Source organism: Pseudonaja textilis, chromosome 2 (genome assembly GCF_049901715.1).
Source record: "Pseudonaja textilis isolate UNSWEBS1 chromosome 2, rPseTex1.2, whole genome shotgun sequence".
Taxonomy (NCBI): Eukaryota; Metazoa; Chordata; class Lepidosauria; order Squamata; family Elapidae; genus Pseudonaja; species Pseudonaja textilis.
In genome coordinates this window covers 107,330,309-107,353,024 of record NC_141991.1, presented here as the reverse complement: position 1 = coordinate 107,353,024, position 22,716 = coordinate 107,330,309, and the positions used below count along the sequence as shown (strand labels likewise).

Genomic DNA, 22,716 nt, shown 5'->3' with positions numbered 1-22,716 from the left:
ATCTAGGAAAAGGCACAACAGGCACATCAAATGAAGCTTTCAAAGGGCTTCTCTAAGTTTAAGGTGGAACATCCTCAAATCAAGGTGGTTCAATCACCCACAGCCACTCAGTTTTGATAGGATTGAGTCAGAGATGTTTCCTCCCCATCCAAACCAGTGTAGACTCTAGGCTAGGGATCCCCAAACTTGGCAACTTTAAGATTTGTAGACTTCAACTCCAAGAATTCTCCAGCCAGCTGCTAGCTGGAGAATTCTGGGAATTGAAGTCCACAAGTCTTAAAGTTGTCAAGTTTGGAGACCTCTGCTCTAGGCTCTGGGAAAGAATGTTGTAGGTCTTTTGCCAGCCTAGGATCAAAAGATATAATTGATATCATCAGCACACTGATAATACCAAACCCCAAACTCTCGGGTGAGTCAATAGTTTATATAAATGTGGAACAGAAACGGGGGAGAAAGTAACCTCTCATTCCCAATTAAATAAGGATAAGAAGCCAAATGCCATTTATCTTCATATCAGTTTCTATTTTCATCAGCATGTTTTATCTTCAAATATTATCTTAGCATCAGTAATGCTGGATTCTCAAAAGGACAGTATGTCCTTCATAATGCAAGTGGATGGAACTGAATTTGCTTCCTAATTAGTACTAAAATCCAATGATACCAAACATTTTACTTGTCCTTTTCAAGAAGGACAATTTGCCTTCTCTTGCTCTACCACAATTTGCTAAAATTCTCTTTGTGTGGGCATGAGAGTTTGATTAAAGCAGTCAAGTCAGAACTCAAATGGAAAATGACTAGATAAGTTCTATTCTCACCTGCATTGATATGTCAGAATTTGCTGCTCAATGAGTTCTCTATAAGATCTTTCTGCTGTCTTCTGTGTCACAGCTACCAACTGGATTAATTCAGACCTAGGAAAAGGGAAGAGGGCTCAATGAACAGGAATCTGTGAAATAGCAGCATTTTTCTGCCTATAAAAAAGAATCCATTTCAAACTGGTAAAGAAAAAAAACCCTGTCCTTCTGTCATCCTTAAATTGGATCAGTGTTCAACATATTTTAACCGATACTGGAAGTCAGGGTAAAAGAATTATGAGGGCAGCAAACAACCAAGCCTGCCTCTGGGGGTAATGGAGGTGGGATTGGATGGAATGGGCCACTTGACTATGACCTGGTGCTGAGTTGCAGAAGTTCTCCAAATTTCTCCAGGTTATTTGAGCTTCAAAAACCTTTAGAAAACAAAAGTTGGTTTCATTTCTTTCCAGGGATCTACAAGGTTCATCGCAAGATTAAAGAGTTCTTGTGTGTTCCTCAATTATGAAGGAAGGGCAATTAATTTCAAAAATTTGCTCTAATTTTTAAAGGCATAACAATACTAAACATTGGTGCAAGGTCTTGAAATCTTGGTTGACAACAGGCTAAGGAGAAAGCAAAGAATACTCAAATAAAAATGCATTCACCAATGAGGAGGAGATTGGCAGATCTTTATATTGAAATATCAGTTTAGGCTAAAGAATATAAGTTATTATTCACATTCATCTTCTCTTTTCAATAGTTGCTTATCATCAGTCAGGAACAAACTGATCTTGAGTATACTCCAAAAATATTTTCTTTTCTTCTACTTCTTTTTGTGCATTGAATATCAGATGAGATGTAAAAAGGATTGACGCTTAATTATTAAGAACATTTTGGTGTTACTTTGATTTTTTAAGAGTTATTTGTTTTTACCCTTAAGCACTTTAAAACATTTTAAGCAAACAGGAAAACAGTGAAGACAAAGCTGCAGTTTCTAGGGATGTAAAAAAAAAACCAGTTAGCATGATTTTTAAAAACATCCTCTATGCTAGGCTCTTAAGAGTTTAAGATTTTATTCCCCATCTCAAGACATACTGGATTCCAAACAAAAAATGATGAGAAAATGAAAGTGGCAGGAAATACACACAAAAGCAGTATTTATTGGGTTGTACAACTGGAAAAGCTTCAGTTGATGGGAATTGCAAACTGGGAAGACGGGGCATTCCAGGAAAAGCATAGATGCCTTCAACTGTACGTGAAAATCCTGGGAATTAAAAAGCCAATTCTTTAAGATTGCCAGGACCCAGACTTTTTAAAACATTGAGTTCTATCAATGCCTGATACAAAGTCATCCAGCTGGCTTTCATGGCTAAGGTGGGACTAGAACTCAATGTCTCCTGGTTTCTAGCCCAGCCCTTTCAGCACTGCACCAAAAAGGCTCTCATGTATCAGGCTTAAAGACTGTGGTCATCTCACTGATAGATGAGAAGAAGAATTCCTGCTGCCTTTTCCATGTGTCTCTGTACTTTCTTTAATTCTGTTTAAGCCAGATGGATTTTCTTGTCCAATGCTCAAATGATTGTGTGTACCTATTTCTTATGATACATTATGTACCTGAATAACCTCAACTCTATGTCCTAGTTAAGTCCAATTGTATTGAGAAACTACTGCACTAGACAACGCACGGAATCCACAGAGCTGTACATGAACTATTACAACACTCATTTTTCTGAGTTGGACTGATTGTCATGAAAAATGAAAAACTACCAGCAGAAAATTATTCCTTGGATTGCTTGGAAAGTACTCTCCAGAACAAAAAGCCTCTCAGGTGACAAGATGAAAGTCCTTTCCACATTGAAACTATTTTCTTTTTTCCACTGCCATACATAAGATAATTTTAACAGAAGAGATGAAATACTTCAAAGGACCTTTTTTGAAAGTACATAAAAACAACAGCAGCAGCAGCAGCAAAAAAGAAGAAGAAGAAGAATTCTGCAGAAGAATGAATAAAAGAAGCTGATGAACACAACAAAGGAGATAAATGGAAGAATAAACATACTGGATTTTCTGCCAATATCTACAAGTGATCTACTTATACTTACTTTTCAAGAGACTTGAGAATGTAATTGTAGTTATTAAGCAGGAAGATGGCACTTAATGCTGGGTCCTCATAAACTTTAGATTTACTGAGAAGGTTTAGTTGTAAATTGCCCAGAACTTTGCCTTAATAAAAAAATGCATGAGAGGGAAAAAAAGACTATTTACAAAGTTTTCAAGTTTAACAACGGTGTTAAGTATATCGTACTTTCTGACTGTACTCATTTGAAAATGTAATTTTAGTTGTTTTTCTTTTGTATAAATCCTTAATGATCTATTTCAAAAACTCCTGAATAATAGTTTCTCAGGTATGAAACTTTTTTTCAATACATAATGAGAAAGTCATTATTAATTTTGTCTGTTCCTTGATAAATGGAGTTAAACCTTCATGAAAGACTGAATGGCAGATCTTTCAGCTATAAGACAGAAATTAGTAATACATATCAGTCCCCTCTCGATTTTTGGACTCCAACAACCAGAATCCTCAAGCACATTTGTACAGGAAGATTGGGAAAGACTACTACAGTAAATCTAATGCAGAGTCTAAGAGTATTTTTATTTATTTATTACAATTCAATATCTGAGGATGAATTCTAGATGCTTTTATTCAACTGGCATTTCCCTCTTGTTTTAGATAGATAGAGATAACAACATTATCCCACTTCTCAGTCCCACTGCCACTAAGATCAGTTGTCAGCATAATCTTAAGCTTGTCTTATTAGAAGTTATTGCACTAAACAAGTCAGGTCAAATGTGCATGAGCCCAAGAGAGTGAGGGTGTCACACACTTGAAGAAATACTCACAGATGTAGGTGCTCAGCAACCGTCTACTGAACTCTGAACTGTAACTACTGGCTGAAGAGCTAGTCTCTGAAAGGAACAAAAATTAAATTAGTTACTATATACTATTTAATAATTTAGGAACTGCTGTTTTGTTTCTTCTTCAACTTTCTGTTTCTATAAGATCACCTAAAATATTTCTTTCTGGATGTACTACGACAAAATGCTTCCCCCACCAACTGACACTTTCATACCTGAGTCTCAAGTTATTGCTTGTCTGCAGTTTTACTCTCTTCATTATTGGCAATCTTGGCTGGAGAGAGCAGGAATGACTGACCTGCAACTGAGAACTTAAAATTTGGAGAAAGGGCTACTCTAGATATTTGATTGTTTTGGAAAATTTTAAAGAAAACAATTTAACATTTACAAATACCCTCATCACTGAGAAATGCACTGAAGACTTCTGCTACTATTACAAAACATTTCACAGCTCTTTTAATAAGCTGATGAACTGTGCAGTTTCACACTGAATCCTCACTCCAAAAATTTATTTTGCTACCAGAACCATTAAGGTTGAAATAAAATGCATTTTCATAAAAACTTAACATCCTTGAATCTACCGTATTTCCCCATGTATAAGCACCCGCTTTGTATAAGCCACCCCCCCCCAATTTTTGGACTGTGAAGTTTTGAAAAAAATATTTTATTAGAGAAACAAGTTATGAAGAAAGAAAATTTACAAAGAAACAAAATTCGACGTCTAGATCTACAACTTCGGTCATGACGCCGAAAGCGGTGCGGGCGACGCTAGCAATCTACGCATCGGAACGAGAGTAGGAATGAAGCATTCAGGCCGATGCCTAGCGTATGCATTTCTATCGCGTACTCGCACTCGTAATCGTATCATCACGTACAATTTTTTAAAAAGTATAGCATACTGCTGGAAAACCAGTTTATTCCTACTTTATTATTTTATGCATTTTCACGTATAAAAGTGTACCTGCTTTGTATATGCCACCCCCTACTTTTTGGGCTTGAAAATTTTGGAAAAAAGGGGTGGCTTATACATGGGGAAATACGGTATTATTGCTGCAGGCAATATTGAATCTTCTAGGAGACTATGGGAATAACCAAGATTTCTGAACAGGACAGGTTATCCATTATAATTGAATATGTAACATAATATATGTAACATGCCAATACATGTAACAGAGACATAGCAGCCAATTTTGGTAAACAAAAACTAGCAATGGGTACATTGTCATATGGGTGGGTACTGGAAGAGTAATTAAACCTTTCTTTGTTCATCATTTTCCAAAAGCAAACTTCTCTTACCAAGCTGTCCTTCCATCTCTATCTTATGATATTTCAGATGTGGAATCAGAAATAAGAGATGCACCTTTAGCCATATCAGGAACAGAAGTATGTGGATGACATTAGTTTACAGAAGACAGAAGAACTGTAACCCAGCAACAATCTTTCTGTTTCTTGTTCAAAAGCAGAGCTTCGTTGAAGTTGTTTTATAAAAAAAATGACAGAAAGAATGGCTCTTGGAATATTTTATGATATACAGTATGCGTATACTGTGTTATTTGCTCAGACGTGACTAAACTCTTCAGATGAAGGGCAAATCATATGGTGCCATTAACGAAAGCTTTGTGCGGCTTTACAGATGTCTAATCTTTATGAAAACTGGCAGTGGCATACCAGTTATATGTGCAGAAAAAATAACCATATTATAGTTATAACTAGCCCCACTGATTTGGACATTTTCAGACAATTAGATAGGCTTTTTCTGAGATAAGAACAACAACAAACAGAAATCTGTAAGTAGATACAAAGAAAGAAAGAGAGATTGAGACAGTAGTATTAGCTATGCATGCGGGTAGTACAAATATTGCTACTGCTTACCTCTGGGATCTAAAGGTATATTGTATGTGTCCCCAAGAACTATAGAATTTAAGGCAGAATTGAGGCAAAAGGATTGGAAGGAAAAAAAGAGGAAGAAGGAAATAAAGAAAGGCAAAGTTCAAAAAGACAGGTTAGAAACAACCATACTTTCCAGAACAAAGCAGAAGATACCAACAGACAGTGCTATGGACTCGGCAGTGGGGAGCCACTTCTTTTTTAAGAGGATGCATTCTTATCCCCATCTAGTTGGAAACAAGCCACACTGCATTCAGTGGTGCTCACCCTCCAATAGGTGGGTAAAGACGGCAGCCTGAACTGCCAGTCTCAGCCATGACATTCTGCCCCAAATATGTAAAGTTGAAGGGCAGAAACAAGAGAAATTCTTCCCTAGCTCCCCTGTGTGTTGGTTGGTTTGTTTAATCTCAGTACATTCTGTTCTGTGAATTCGATTTCCTGGAATCCAAAACAGAGGTTTTAGGAAGCTCAGGATTGATAAATACTGTACGATCTCATTCACTTTCTATATAGTTTTCACATTTCCCCCCATTTCTGCATCAGTTTGAAAAAACACAAAACCATGTTCTGTGTGCTGTTTTTAGCTTCGCTGATAATCAGCAGCCATTCTATGAGCCAATTAAGAAGATGGCTCTACAACTGCCTTTGTCCATAATCATTTTAGCCAGTAAAGGAGGCATAAAGGTAGTTGACACTGACAGAAATGGATAGTGTTTTAAATATTGTTTGGTAGCTGTTAACATGCAAGATGCAATTGCAGTTAAACCTTCTTAGCAATGGATCTGACTGGACAAAAATGATGTTCATTTTAATTCCTCAGGGAAAGTCACAATAAAGGAAACAAATGATATAATGATAATTAGGTAAGAAAATACACCTGAAATCTTCATCAATAGCTGAAAGGTTACACATCCTGAAAGGTTAATATGAGAGCCATTTGATGTGGTTTTAGCTTTTAACAGAAACAATGATTTCAAAACTTCTGTCTTCTATAAAAAATCCCCTCAGAATCAAATGAATGTGCTACTATGGCTGGGTTATGAAATCCAACTAACAACCTTGCCATGCATTGAGAATGATCTGGAAAATCTTTCATTAAAAGATGCTGGGTTTTGGAGTTAAAAGGCCATTTTACATTCATCCTTTCAGATTTCAAGGATCCCAAAGCACTTTTAGAGGCTGATAAGAAAAGCCAGAGTCCCTCTCTAAAGCTTAATATAATTACTTAGACGGTAGCAGCTTTTACTGTACCAGACCAAAGCTAGAATGCTGAGTATGCAAGAAGTGAATAAGTCACATCCTTAAAAGGAGGTTTGACTGCAAAGCAAGCAAAGGAAATGATTTGATCAGTGCCAGGAATGCATTCATGGGTCTTGGCATAGGTACCTTGGGATGCCAGCATGGCACCTGCAGTCTCTTGAAAATCAAGCAATTGTTGCAGGAAGAGAATGGCCTGTAAAGAGAAAGGAAAAGGTCTTTAGAATGAAATATCTGATCCATCTAACTCAGGGGTAGGGAAACTTGGCTCTTTTATCACTTATGGACTTCAACTCCCAGAATTCCTGAGTGAGCCATAAAAGGTTCCCCATCACTGGCCTACTGGTTACCATTTCAGTTGTGGGGGAAAACATTTTTTTCCTTGAATGGGACTGTTTAATATACAAATGTAGGACATATAAAGAATATGTCCTACATTTGTATATTAAACAGTCCCGTATAAAGAATATGTCCTACATTTGTATATTAAACAGTCCCATATAAAGAATATGTCCTACATTTGTATATTAAACAGTTCTATTCAAATCAAAAATTGACTTCCCTCACAACTGAAAAACCAGTAGGCCAGGGATGGGGAACATTTTATGGCTCACTCAGGAATTCTGGGAGTTGAAGTCCATAAGTGATAAAAGAGCCAAGTTTCCCTACCCCTGGTCTAGCCTGACTGCGAACAGCTCATCAGGTTACAGAAAGAACTCTTTTCTAGTCTTGCCCAAATATGATAGTGAGTGGAGATTTCTGGATGTAAACATGGAAGACTAGCACATCTCTGCAAAAACCGTGGGGATGACACAGAGGCAAAGACGGACAGTTGAGCAATATGCTCAGTGGAGCTTCTCTGGGCAAGAAGGAGCCATGAAATTTCCCACATGAGCTCTGGGGATGGTGTGGGATATTCTTGTGACTAGAATGCCAGGAGCTGTGGAAGAAAATACCATGCTCACAGCTTTGCATGAGGCCTATTTAAAGGACACCAGATGTGCCCCATGAACTTTTTAAGTATGTTTAAATGGGGCAAATTTAAAGTTATAACAGGTTAGCTAAAGCCACCTTGGGTGAGTATACCTTCAATCTGAGAAAGACTAAGGTAAAAAGAATGAAGTCAGTTATAAAGATTTAAAAGGGATTAAATGCAAAAAACTTACCAGAATTTTGGAACAAGAGTTAAATTTGAAACACTGCCTCATCTGAAGTATGTTTTTGAATTAAATAAACAGAAAATCTACAGGTATCCTTGACTTACAACCATTTGTTTAATAACCGTTCAAAGTTACAATGGCACTGAAAAAAGTTACTTATGACCAGTTTTCACGTTGGCCATTGCAGCATCCCCAGTGATTATGTGCATAAAATTAAGGCACTTGGCAACTCACGTATATTGCACTGTATTGGAGTTATGCGATCATCATTTGTCACCTTTCCAGCTCACTTCCAACAAGCAAAGTCAATGGGAGAAGCCTGATTCACTTAACAACATGACTCACTTAACATCTTGGCAAAAAAGTCATGAAAAGGGACACAATTCACTTAATAACTGTCTTGTTTAGCAGCAGAAATTTTGGGCACAATTGTGGCCAGTTTACATTCGTTAAGGAAGTTGATTGGCCCACAATGTTAAAGAAATAAGTACATAAAAAAGAGAAAGATGAAGTTCTGAAAAGAACATGTGATTACAGAAGTACAGAAGTGTTGAAAGAGACCCACAGGTAGTCCTTGAGTTTTTGACCAGTCATTTAGCAAAGTTAGGCTAGATCTCCACAGAGCTACTTACAAACCAGTTTCAAAGATCTGACAGTTGACCCTCCCCTGTGATTATTTTGGACACTTGGCAACTCGCTTGCATTTATAGCTGCTTGTAGAGTCCCACAGTCACACGATCACAATTTGCAATGTTTTTTCTGTGGGAAACAGGCATTTACTTTCTGGAAGTAGGCCTACTATAGTGTTGGGCTTAATAACTGCTGCAAAAAAAGGCCCTCAAGTAAAGTACGGTCATGTGGTAACCTGCTTAATCACCAAGAGCCAAACTCAGGCTGAATTATGCTTGTGAGTCAAGGATTACTGTTATGGACCCAGGAAAAAAGAAGCCTCTCTTTAATTTTTTACTCTTCTTTTATGGATTACAAATTTGAAATAAAGAATAATGTTTATTATTAAACACAGTGAAAGTTATAGGATGGAGGAGAGGAATGCTGGACCACTACAGAAGAATGTACAGTATTTGCTTCTGATAAATACATTCACAGAAAAGTATACTATTTTGTCAGCTAACAAATTATAGGTGTATAAAACTGAGATATACTGAACTACCCACAATGAAAGATTAAATACTTTTTTGGAATACTAAACCTTTTCTGGACTTTCTTTAATTAACTAATATGATGACTTTTAGACTGGATGATTAAAAAAGTGTTGAGGGGAAGAAGTGATTATAGTTATGTTGAAGAAGGAAAGAATAATAATTTTGATAGTAACTTAGTAATGAAAGCAGGCAGTCATTTTGTCTTTTTAATAATTTCTTTCCCTCTTAACCACATTACTTGCTGCATTTCTCAATAAAATTATTTTTTTAAAAAAGGAGCAGTCAGAGATGAAGTTCAAAACCTTTGCTTATATCACCTGCACTCGTAATTGAGAGATTGCTCTAGATCAGGGGTGCCAAACTTGTGGCATCATGTCGTCACGTGAAGTATTGTGACTTCCCCTGCTTTGCTAAATCGGAGGTGGTCATGGTCAGCGTGTGAAACATCCGGCCTGCGGGCTGCGAGTTTGACACCCCTGGTGTAGGTGGATTTTTTTATTTATTTAATGGGGGGGGGGTCCTCCATTTTGTTTTTTAAAAAATCAATTCTATATCCATTAAGAAAAGGTAGGCATATTCTGAGAAACTCATGTCAAGAAGCCCTTGGTATCAAAATAATATAAAATACAGGCCTCTATTAAGTACAGTCCTAAATGCCAACTAATTCAGAGCTTAAAATAAAACAGATCTTTTCCATGGAAAGAATCTGAGGCTGAAAATATTATTTACATTTTTGTTCTATGGCTCAAGCAATAAATCAATTGTCCATGTCAAAGGATAAACCACCTATGTATGAAATATGCAGCATGTAGCTGCCCCTCTTTTTTTCTTTCCAGTAGTGCAAAGCATAAGAGAGATCACTGATCAAGAGCACTGATCAAGAATTTCCCTCAGCCATGTTTGTGAATCTCACCATTTAAAAGGTTTTTTAAAAAATAAAAATAAAAATGATAGCAGTCTTGTTTTCCATGTTTAAAAGACCATATTGAGGGAAACCAATTTTGCAAAGTAAATCCTTGTGAGGAACATTCTTGATCAGAATCCCTCCCTGTAGCTTATATAGTTATAAATAAATGTCCCAAAGACCAGCTGCATCCTACATATTTAATGCATTTTGTAGTTTAGCTCTTGGCTGAAGTTTGTATACAGCTGCTCAGAAATCATCTACCACTGAGCCTCTACAGGAATTCTACTTCAATGCTGCTTGATTATCATGTTTCTCACACTGTCATCTCTTCTATTGAATTGTCAAGACTTTGCTGGTTCCTCTTTTAAAACCACAGAGCTACTCTTAACCAACCTCTTGAGATTCACCCATGCCTTCCTATTAGCCCTTTCTGCTGTTTTCCTTAGCAAGCTGAACTCTCCTTTTGCTACTCCAGAAGAGACAAGAGCAGATCACAAAGCAACTCAATATCCCATCAGAGCCTATGAATTTTTAAATGGACAGACTTCATTTCTGATGATGGTCTTGGCATTGCTAGACAAGACTAGCAGAGGAAGAAAAGAGGGACATTTCCTGCTTGCATGCAAACCCTAGGAAGTTATTGTGCCTGGTCTTTGCCAAATTGGAATCACAAGGATGTTTCCCTCCCCTCAAATTGGTGGAACATCCTTGACTAATGTCAGAAATAACCAAATATAAGCAGTTTACTGTTTGTGTGCTACACTAGCATTCCCCAGTGCAGAAGTGTAGGGGGGGATCTTATTGTCCTACCCAATTGGAAGAGAGACCATGAAAAAAGAAGAAAAGAACAAAAAAGGCAGACCAGCCAGTTTCCAACTGAATGAGCTGAAGCAAAGGGACTGAGTATCTCAGCTGTGTACTTCATGGAATCCAGGATTAGACTGGGCTTTTCCAAGATTTAACCTTAGAAGCCAAAATAAAACACTTTTATGATAGTTACATTTCTCTCATGATTGGGATATTTGTGCGTTTCATGTTCCGGGCTCAGGAAAAGACTACTATAATAACATCCCAGTCCCAATTTACTCTGCCTTGTTATTTTACTGTTATGGCAGACAAAAATATTGTCAACAATAGTATTTTAATTTTTATGGTCTTAATACTTAATACTTAACATAGCCAAGCAAGGTAATAACAAAATGTTTCCAAAAACATCTTCATCCTTTTCAGAAAAAAAGTGTTCTCCTTTCACAGAGTGATTGTGGTCCTTAAAATAGGAAATGTTAAGAATATCTGTACCAGCTCAGCTGTCCATTTCCAGCAACCCATTTTGATTCCCATTTTTTTTGTCTTTAATGACTCTGTAATCCCTTACATTGGGGTGGAGTCAGGGCAACTGAATGGAGTTGAGTGGCCAGATGCCTTTCCTGTCACCAATGCAGGGTTTACAGCAGATAATAAGAGTGGTCAATGTCTGGAATACTCTACCTCTACCTAACCGACTCTGTGGTTTTCTTCCCCAAACCCCAAAAACTTTAACCTGACCTCACCCCTTTCCTAAGAGGTCTGTAGGGGGCGTGCATAAGCGCACCAACGTGCCTACCGTCCTTGTCCTATTGTTTCTTTTTATTTTTCTTATATGTATCCATTTCATGTATTCATAACTATGTTTATACTTATACCTATTATCTTGTAAGCGATTGACAAATAAAAATAAATAAATAAATAAAATAACTCATTGTGCTCACCAAGTTCTATAAGCTACATAAAATGAGAGAAGAAAAATTCCTAAGCAGAATTTGTAGGTATGATACTAACCTCATTAGACTAATTCCAGGTTCTAACTATAAAAGTAGTTTAATCTTACAACATTAAGTTTCTCCCTCTTCTGTAAAACAAGAGCGGGGGGGGGGGGGCTTCATGTTACCAAGGCATTCTGAATTGTTTTCACATACATTGCTGGTGAGTTCATGAACTGTCCCATCTTTTGGCATATTATATTCCTTATCTGGATTGTTCTGGAAAAAAAAATGATGAAATAGTTTAGAATGGTTTAAAATGATAATCTTTTTTTTATTTTTTACAAAGAGTCGCTTGAACCACGAGATGGGTGGCAAATAAATTTGATAAATAAATTATATGAATGAGTTGAACCACCTCACTCTTTCCATGTCCCTAAAGTCCAAGGTCACCATCTACTGGTAACTGAAAAAAATGCTTGGATAGATGTGTATTTTAAGCCACCTCCTTTGGTATGTTTGATTTGCCCATAATTCAACTTCTCTTTTTCAGCCAGATGAACTGTGGACATTTTAAAACGGCGAGAACTTTGTTGTATGGTTGGGGATGCTTCTAATTGAGAGGTATTATCCAATGCATTTTGTCAGAAATGTGCCTTAAATTCAAGAAAACTTGCTGACAGATTTTCTTTCTCTTCTGCAGGATACCTTCTGGAATTTGTGACTATTACTACAAAAGTAACAACTGAAACATTTATACAAGTTTCTTGGATTGCTTTTGGTGGCAAAGAGATAATTCACCTCCAAAGGGATGCTAATTACCTTGATATTGTCTGCAAAATGTTCCAGAGCCTTGGCTCCTGTGGTCTCCATTGAGGTTATGAGGCTTGGTAATTTGTTCTTAGTGCTGGCTGCTGTACCCTGAAATATGAGTCACAACATGAAACAATTCAAAATGGGGATCGCAACTAATAACTGATAATGAAGCAAATCACTCATAGTTCTCTTGTGGTATCTCATATAAGACTTTAACTTTATCTCTATGAAGTTTGTATCACAGTCAAAAAAGCTTAAAACTTTCTTGATTAAATGCCTTGCTAGGTACAGTATGTGCTTCTGACAGATTGAACCTTATCTTTTAGTATTACTCCATTTCCTGCCTGAGCTGATCAAATGCATTAAAAATGCATTTCTCCTTATGGTACAAAGCAGCTTAATGTATCACCCATAACCTGAAAAATTAAGATTCCCAAACAAATTTCCATCCTTCTAGGGGCAAAGCTACTTAAAACAAGTAGCCTTAATGGCATTGGGCCTGATTATCTGAAGGACTGTCTGTATCCCATAACATCTATCAGGCCAATTCAATTCTGCAGGGTTGGCACAATCCAGGTTTGTACGTACAATTAAGCAATGTCGTTTCTCAGGACCCTGGAAGTGCACCTTCCCTGAGGTATAGCACCTGCCCTCTGGAACAAGGTTTCCCTCGAGATCTGGATAGCCTTTACTCTGCTATTGTTTAGAAAAGTGGTGAAGACCTAGCTCTTTATCTAGGTCTCTCACATCGTCCCAGTGAGAGATCTAGATAATCCAGACAAGGAATTGCTAAATTTTTCCTTCATGTTTTAGGTTTTATTGTAATTTCTTTATTACTGTCACTGAGATTCAAGCTACGTACAAGTTTTAATCATAATCGTAATAATTACAACAATAGCAATGTCTAATCTGAGTCTTGTAAGAATTGACACTGTATCTGTGTGAAAGGAACTCTATATATGAAAACTCTCTGGAAGTTTCAGATACTGTATAATTCAGCTGTATACCTCTGGGCAAAAGGAAGCATATCATCACTATTCCTTATGCTGATTTCCCTGCTCCTGCAATGCAATTTAACATTTTCAATCCTTCTGAAAGCCCATCTTGACTTAGTTTCACTATATAGATAGAAATTATTTTTCCCTTTGCTTCTCTTAATGATGTATATGTCACGCTAGTATTTCACACTAGTGAATCTGCAGTGTTTAAGTTTTCAGAGGTGCCCTATTTCCAGTTTCTACCTTTTCATTCACCCAGGCTGAATGACATTAAGAACAAGATCAGAGTACGATCATCTTTGCTATGAACCACTGCCTGGAGTCTTGGGAGACCCTTTTCTTAGTGACAATTAAAAAAAAATCAGTTGGTCACATGAGATCTGTTTTATATTGTATGTGGGACACTCATTAATTTTATTATTATTGATATTGAATGAAACCTAATGATATTGTATATCTCTGTCCTGAGCCAAGCAAGAAACGTGGTGGAGGTCCTGTCCTGGTGCTTGAGAAGGCTGTGAGGGCCAGGATGAAGCAGAACAGAGCAATCTTAGCAAGAGGGAAATGCTATTTAGAATAGAATATTTAGAATAACAGAGTTGGAAGGGACCTTGGAGATCTTCTAGTCCAACCTCCTGCTTAGGCAGGATACCCTACACCACTTCAGACAGATGGTTATCCAATCTCTTCTTAAAAACTTCCAGAGTTGGAGCATTCACAACTTCTGGAGGCAAATTGTTCCACTGATTAATTGTTCTGTCAGGAAATTTCTCCTTAGTTCTAAATTTCTCCTCTCCTTGATGAGTTTCCACCCATTGCTTCTTGAAGGCGCTCTGGAGAATAGCTTGACTCTCTCTTCTTTGTGGCAGCCTCTGAGACATTGCAACACTGCTCTCATGTCACCCCAGTCTTTCTTTTCATTGGACTAGACATGCCCAGTTTCAGCAACCGTTATTTCTTGAGAAGCTCTCTGGTTCCAGAACTCTGAATGAAATGGTACTACCATCAAGGAGCAGGCCTGCAATTTGGGGTTCCTCCTAGACTTGTGGCTAATAAAAAGAGGAACAGCAGGTAGAAGCAGTGGTCACCGACCCGTTTTTGCTTAGCTTGACTCCTGCTTTCTGTGAACTCTTTCCTTTGAGTTCTGCTTACTAGTCCAGAGCATACATTGATTAATTATTTGATTTCTATAGCCTCCCGTTTCAATATCTGCATTTGGTATCTATTACTCTTTTCATTTGACTTTGGACAAGCGGGTTGTCAATCAAACTCCTACAGTTCCCAACTGTTTGCAATCATCACACCATGAAAAACTATACACTAAATTCTGAGTTTATGTGATCTAGCGGGTTCTAGTTTCATTGCTAACCAATTACCTGCAAAACCTGATCAAATTCTGGCTTTGTCTGCTTTAAGTGCCTTAGGATGGGGAAGATAGTCAGCACAGCTGAGTAATCATGGCGCATAATGGCCTTCCGGGCTGCAGACACAATGTTGTCTCCTTCAATCATCAAGTTGTCTAAAGACTCCTATAGAAAAGCAAATATTGGTTGAGTTAGAGAAGTGAATATGGGATTTTGAACTATCACAGAAGGAAGGGCATGCTGTGTTTTGAAGAGACCTGAATAAGTGAATCAAATGTCTTCTTCTGGTGATGTTCCGGGATGATTTCAGTTAGTAGCTGGTACTCGCTTTGGGCCAGTTTTATGAAGGCACTCACACAATGGATGTACACATCAATCTCCATGTCCAGCATGTCATCTCTCCCTATGGGGGTTATAAAAGGACATAAGATGCTAGTTTCTTTTAGCTGATATATAAACATATGAATAAATACAGAACTGTGAAATATAGCAGAATATGAAAACTAAAATCTACCAATTGTGTAAGTGTTGCAACTTTATGCCATTTAACTAATCGTAAGGTAAAGCTGCCAAGTAAGCACATCCACCTGAGACACATATAATGAATATTGGATATTCCATCTTTTTATCAACAAGATAAAACTTTTAAGATGTATGTACATATGTAGAAGAAAGACCAAATGTGAATTGTTCAACATCTTTCTCTTATTCATTTTTTAATTACTGTAAAATACTGATAATTGTATTTACAATAGATTTTTGCTAAAACCTGCAGAGCTCCTTATATATTTCTGACTAGGGATTTTGGAATTAATTTACAACAATTAAGAAGAATCAATTACCATTCATTCAATATTTATCATTTGTAAATTATCTACATATCAGAGCAGCACTAAATTATCAAATTTCTAATTTCTTAAATAAACAATGCAATACTTTCAACAGAGTAGGTTCAGATATGGTTTTACTGTCTAAAATAACATACCCCATTCTTAATGGAATCTTTAGTCCAGGAATAAAAGCATACTATAGCCAGAAAGAGAATTATTCTTTTAAAAATATTCATGCTACAGGAATTTGTTATGTCTCCAATGCGCTCCTATGATTTTCAATCAAAAGAAGAAGTGGTATCAAAGGAAATAACTAATACACTTAAGGGTGTCTAGAACTTTTCATAGTTTATTATTAATAACTAATGAAATCATAGAAGTATTTGGAAATATTATTTTCCCTAGAATTCATTCATTAAATAAGTTGATATATCATGATCTAACAGTTCCACCATCTGATTCTTCTGCTCCGCTTCTTTGATGGCTGATGTTTTCTCATCCAGCATCCAACAACAGCTAATCCACCCAATGATGCATTTTTTATCCAGTTGTATGACATCAAACTGCTTAGGCAGCATTTGATGAATGTTCCACACTGGCAAAACTATGTGTGTTCTGAAAAACATTTTGTCATATACTCTCTTCTTTCTAACTCTATGCAAGATGAGTTTACTTTCCTCCCTATTTTCCCTTCTTCTATTTCAAGTGGCCTAGTCCAGAAAAAACAATACATTTTTGGAATGAGGATCACATTTCTACATTATATTTTGAACTGAAGGGCAACTGGTTTTAATCAATGCTATAATTAAGATTGGAGCTTTCAGAATTATTTTTCAATATAATGAGGCTGCAATGTCTGGATTCTGGGACAGAGACAAGGATAAATTTTCATTTAATGCCAAAATAAGATTTTTTTGAGAATCTTGCTTGAGAATGGTACCTATTGGTCCTGAGAATGCATCACTTACTTTCTGCTAGTCACTAAGATGCATAGCACTGACTATGCAGGTATAGATTTACAACATGCTACCTGCTGCACTGAATGATTGCAGTGATATCCTTCATGATGTATAGGGAAAGAAGAGACATCTATTTTTCCATTACACATACCCATGCCATAAACAGTGTATATTCTTATTAACTGGGGGTGGGGGGAATGTAAGAAATGGTCTTTATCAAATTAAGGGTTTTGTAAGATGAAAGAGCTAGCAGAATGAAGGTATTTTATTTCATTTTTTATATGTTCCTTCTGACTCTGTGTAATGAAACACAAACTGTTCAATTTCATATGCCAAGAGAACCTGTGCATCTATCCATTACTCAAATATATGCCTATGATACGTGTAGAGAAATGCATTCCAGCAGAATAAAGAGGGGAAAAGATTAATTACCAAGATTTGAAAATAGGCAGGAAGGGGTGAGCAAAGAATCCCGTAATAGGGGTCTGACGCAGCAACTTTAAGCTGAGATGGGGATGAGAAAAAGAGTGGCAAGCTCCTATAGTCAATGGATCTGCTTCTGTGCCTTCCCCTATGGCCCTATTAAATCTTACTTTGCATCTTACATCAATTAAGAATCAGCACAGTAATCAATACAAGTCCTCTACATCTGAATGGATTTCAGCCATTCTAATTTTGGAAAACATTTTCTTAGAAGCATTCTCAGAGGATATTGCAAGAAATGCTTTAAAAAAAAAAAGGAAAGAAGTCAAATTAGTCAGCCTTAATGTTTCATATGGTACTTACCAGAAACTGACCCGTGCTTGTCAACCAAGGAATCGGAAAGATGCTTAGCTCGCAAATCATGCTCATGACCTAGTGAGATGTCAGCGGGCATTAAAGGAAGGAGCAGTTTATCCAGGGCCATCACAGCACCAGGGTTTGTCCTTTGAGTTTTACTGGTTCGTCAGACATTTAGGGAAAAAAAAATTCCTGATAACACAACCTACTACCCTATGCTGGAACACTACAGCAGTAGTAGCAATTTCAAGCGGGATAAAGTCATGACGCAATGCAGCCTCGGAACAAAACAAAGCAAATACAACCACAATTTTCAACGGCTGTTGGCTTTATTTCAACATGGACTCCCTAGGAGGAGGAAGGGGTGGCGTGAAGTTGCACCTCAGTTGAACAATCTTAATCTAATCAAGGTTGAAAGGGCTACTACCTTTGTAAATGAAGTATACAAGGACAGAAGGTGAAGGAAAAGGTCCCCAAGCTACCACGGAACTTCTGTTAGCCAATCAAACTGCATCATGGAATCAGTATCCCTAAATTTAGATGACTCAACAAGCATTCAAGCTGTATAAACAATTACTTTTATATTCATCACTTTTTTTCCCTTGCTTTTTGATTTTTAAACAAGCTCTGTTATTTCTCGTGTGACCAGAGGACATACCATCAATGGAGGCTAAAGGCTAACAGAAGCCTTGCATATAGAAATCCAAAACCCAAGTTAGAACCCAAGAGTGAGAAAAAGAGAAAGAAGTGATTACCTTCTATAGGAATGAGGTTAGAGGCCCCCTTTTTCCCATCTAGACACTGCTGAGAATATTGTTTCAGAAGGTTCTGAGCCTTACGGATCGTGCCTGTCACCAGAACCATAAGAAAGGAGAGACAAGAGATCTTGGAAGTGAATGAGAAACAAAAACACCAAGCAATCCTCCACCAGCACCTGGTTCTCCAAATCAAGGGTCAGAGCACTAACCAACCGTGAGAATGCTCCAGAGTACATATATATGTATACGTGTGCCAGAACTCTCCTGCTGTGTAACCTTTTAATATAATTGCTCATTTCCTTTGAGAGATTGTTAAAAGAGTTTTTCAATATGAACTTGGTTTGAAATGCTGTCCAAGCCACTGAAGTCCTCTAGTTCAACTGTCTATGGTACTGTATAGCATGGGAAGGATAAAAGCAAGGAACAATAATTCCAGCAGTCACATTTGAATCCTGATTTGCCATAGAATAGTTGTATGACATTTTCATGATAAAGGCATTAACGATCAGGGCATCTAAAATACAGTTGTGAATATTGTTTTAATCTGCTTCAGATGTGTGTGTGTGTGTGTGTGTGTGTGTTTGCTTCCATCAGTCAAACTCAACTTCTGGAGAGTACCTGGACATGTACATATAGCTTTGGGGTTTCTTTTAGCAGGAGCACAGAAGTGCTTTGACCCTATCTTCCGCTAGGATTTCCTGGTAGTCGTCCATCCATATATAACCCTGCTTAGTTAGCTTTTGCAATCAGTCAAGGCTAGCTGAATGTCAGCATATATACAAACGTCTCAAGGATTTTAGTAATACACATATAGAAGTGTGACAAAATAATACACACATAAATAAATCCTGCTGTCTGGATCAGCATTTGGCCTTGAAAAACTGTTATCTGTATAGTGGATCCTCAGCAGGTTACTGTGGACAGCACTTCCAGAGTCAGTCTTCTAACTACAGAAATGAAGCAAGTGGTTACTATGAATTGAGCCTTTCAATTTGCTCTGCGTTCACTGGAGAGGGCGTGCCTTCTCCATCTATAAGTTGGCCTCTTTATCTTGGTCAGACGTTGCTCCCTAGGGAAACTTCTGGGGAGGCTGAGAAGGCAAATTTACCCCAGGGCTAACTTGGGCTTGTTGCTGAATTTGTAGATGATTTTGTAATACTGCATATTATACAGTAGTCGTTTTATTTGTTATTGTTGTTTTCATTTATTTTGTAGGTGTAATTGTTTTGATTAACTTATTCATCACTTTGAATCCCAGAGGAAAAAAATAAGAGCAGGGGAAAAAGAGGTACTTTGTAGGCATCTGGTGGCGTCTGGTCCGCTGTTAGTGAAGCCCCTTGTCAGTGACCTATCTTAGCTGATGTTTGAGAACACAAGCACGGAAGACAGACTCCTCATTCCAAAGAGTTGCTGTGTATGAATGAAGAGGAACTCAACTAATTGCATTAGGGCTCAGATCAGATACGTCTACACTGTACGCTAGGCTCCCCTTCCCCATTTTAACTGCAATTATTATGAGAGAAGAACCTGGTAATGTTTGCAATGTTTGCAGATAATTGACAGGGAAGTACAGAGGCCAATCACCATCTCTAGCTGATGTTGAATCAGTTTAGAAGAAACTACCTATTTTTTAGGCTTTATATACCGTAAATGGAAAGACTCAGAATATTAATTTTCTAAGCAAATAATTATTAACAGAGCTGAGATTTCATAGCATTTTACTGGATTCCTCAATGAAAGTTGATTTTCAAGGTCTCTCACACACACAAAAATCCATTCCTTTCTCCCAGAAACAATTGACCAAAGAAATAAAACTGGTGTTATTCCTGAGCATTCTCAGCATGGATAGAGCATGATTCTCAGCGTAGATAGAGCATGACAAAGAGAAAGTAAAGAGACAGCTTGATCTGTACAAAACAGAGGAAGCACCGAGAAAAGCCGAACACTTGATAGAAACAGCGAGCTAATTTATCAGGCCACTTCACATCTCACTCTCTTTCTAGCAATAAAAACTAAAAAAGGGATAAGAGGTTAAGCTGTTTTCCTCCCCAACCCAGGACTTCGATCTTCATTTATTCAAAAGTACAATTACACCAAATATTTTTTTTAAATAAGAGAGCATTAAACTGGCCGAAGCAGGATGTTGCAACTTAGAAACACTGAAAAAAGCACAAAAGAGAAAGCATTAACATGTCACTCTATAAATAAATCTTGTTTAACATGACAAGTATTAGTAAACATGCAACAAAATAAATAATGGAAGCAAAGCACAGGCTGGAATACACAAATGCCATATATTTCTCTGGGCTGCAGTAATTTCATAGAAAACTACTGTAGGTACAACCTCCTAAAATTGAACAAACCATAAAGATATTTTTAAAAAAAACTTTTATAAATATTTAATGGGAGCAGAAAATATTTTTAAACAAATAATTGAAAAAAATATTGCACTTCTGCCAAAACACAACAAAACAAGACAATCCCAACATCCTGACAGTAGAGAGATACTAAGGATACATATGATATAGGCGTGGCATAAGGAATTTCTTTACTACTACACTACATCTGGTTCAAGTGGAATATGCTACATAGAGACTGAATATATTTGATGTCAAAGTAAATTTTTTAAAAAAACCACTGTGACCATAAATGGAGTATATACATGAAATGTACATTATGAAAAGCAAACATAACTTCCAAAATGTGCTATCTTAATTCAATTCACACATTTCATCTATTTAGGATAATGTGCAAAAGATGAAAGATTTATATGATGTAAAGACAGATCAGAGTATAATACGGAGTGTCTGGATAATAAAACAAAATAAAGAGGAGGAAATATCTCCAACAAAGTTACCAATAGCACATGAATATGATGTTAGTTAATGTCCTTGAAGCTGATTTACAATAGGAAGAAAATTATATGACATCTATGTTGAACTTGTGCTCATTACATGTTATCTTCTGACAAGAATCCTAAATAATTCTTTTTAAAATATCTTTAACTTAAGATTGCAATTCATAGATATTATTTTTACACTATTTCAAACAATGCTCCAAACATTGGGCTTTCTTTACAAAGGACTTACAAAATCAAAAAGATTGCAATAAATTATATCAAAAGAGATTTAAGATTTGCAATAAATTATGAGATCATTTATATTAATAAAATCATGTCTAGTGTTCTTCTAGGTGACTAATAGCACATTAAGATGCACCTATCTTTATTTCCCCCATAACTGGAAAACTTCCCTTTTTGTTAGTAACCTCACTACAAGTTTAGCTATTATGTATGCAGCCAGCATCAGCGTGAGCTAATCCCAATGCAAGACTGCAATGTTAGCCCTCCATGTTCTCCACAGATAAGGACCCTTCATGTCTTAGCATCCTCCTCCAATTTGCATAAGAACAATTAACCATGTTTATCTCTCGACACACTAAATGCTGCTGGGTATTAATTCTGTGCAGAGTACTTAGCATCCTAATTATGCCTTGATGGATTCTATTGGAAGTCAAATGCCTTTGTTCTAGATTTATTTCTCTTGATTAGGCACTTTTGAACCAAGTGGGACAGCATGGTGGTTACTAATGAAGGCATCACATTCAAGGTAGAAGCAGTGATCAAACAGGAGAGGGGGAACAAGCTGTTGCTTCTCATCTTACTCAGCTGTCCTCAGACAACTAGTGCCATGCAAGCATCCTGGAAGCATTCAATGATTTTTGTACAGAAGATTAGTTAGCATTCACCAGCAGGAAGGTAAAATTGGAACAAGCAGATGACTTGTAGCCAGCCTAGAAAGGAGGACTAAACTGGACTTCTCTGGAGGAAGAAACATCTTTTAAGAATGGATCCACAGAGGTTTCTGTACAGAAATCATTCGGATGCAGTAACTTTTCTCTGCTTGGGGTGGAGGTGTCAGTTTTAATTCTGACAAATTAGAGTTTTGGTTTGGTTTGGTTTTTTTTAACTAACTGATGTTAAAGTTGCAAACAATTATTGAACATAATTTACAATTTCTTTACATTAAACACTTTCTTTAAAGGGAAATTTCCTTATATCTTATTTACACTTTGATTACAAGCATGTGCAACCATAATATATTAAATATATTATATATTAAATGTGCAACAGTTGATATCAAAGACAAGCTCTCCAAAAATCCAGTTACCTTTTGGTGGGAATATTTCACTTGCATACTAGAATCTTATTTTTCTGTAGCACAGCTTTATAGGTTGTCAGTTTATCTTGTTCGCTTTATGATACTACTACTATTAAAACTATGGAACAGAGCTCAGAAGTTTAAATCTGACTGGGAGGAAGGGATTTAACTTTTACAGAAAATGGAAGAGTTGTTTCCTTGCCTATCATTCAAGATGGGTAGAAGACA

General features: G+C 37.0%; 1 protein-coding gene across 16 annotated transcripts in view; it reads right to left on the bottom strand.

Moving 5' to 3' along the window:
• EXOC7 (exocyst complex component 7) overlaps nucleotides 1-22,716 on the bottom strand; it is a 42,432-nt gene that overhangs the window by 5,181 nt on the left and 14,535 nt on the right. For 4 of the 16 annotated variants that reach the window (XM_087924827.1, XM_087924823.1, XM_087924828.1 and 1 more), the window contains exons 7-16: nucleotides 18,326-18,418; nucleotides 15,259-15,404; nucleotides 15,014-15,166; nucleotides 12,646-12,744; nucleotides 12,040-12,102; nucleotides 6,984-7,050; nucleotides 5,583-5,621; nucleotides 3,696-3,761; nucleotides 2,897-3,017; nucleotides 816-911 (exon numbers count right to left, since the gene is read on the bottom strand). In XM_087924827.1, the coding sequence (XP_087780953.1) occupies nucleotides 816-911; nucleotides 2,897-3,017; nucleotides 3,696-3,761; nucleotides 5,583-5,621; nucleotides 6,984-7,050; nucleotides 12,040-12,102; nucleotides 12,646-12,744; nucleotides 15,014-15,166; nucleotides 15,259-15,404; nucleotides 18,326-18,418 (943 nt within the window). Of the gene's footprint in view, nucleotides 1-815; nucleotides 912-2,896; nucleotides 3,018-3,695; nucleotides 3,762-5,582; nucleotides 5,622-6,983; nucleotides 7,051-12,039; nucleotides 12,103-12,645; nucleotides 12,745-15,013; nucleotides 15,167-15,258; nucleotides 15,405-17,576; nucleotides 17,646-18,325; nucleotides 18,419-22,716 lie in introns of all 16 variants that reach the window. The other 12 variants (XM_087924832.1, XM_026702036.2, XM_087924831.1 and 9 more) reach the window with 7 other exon arrangements.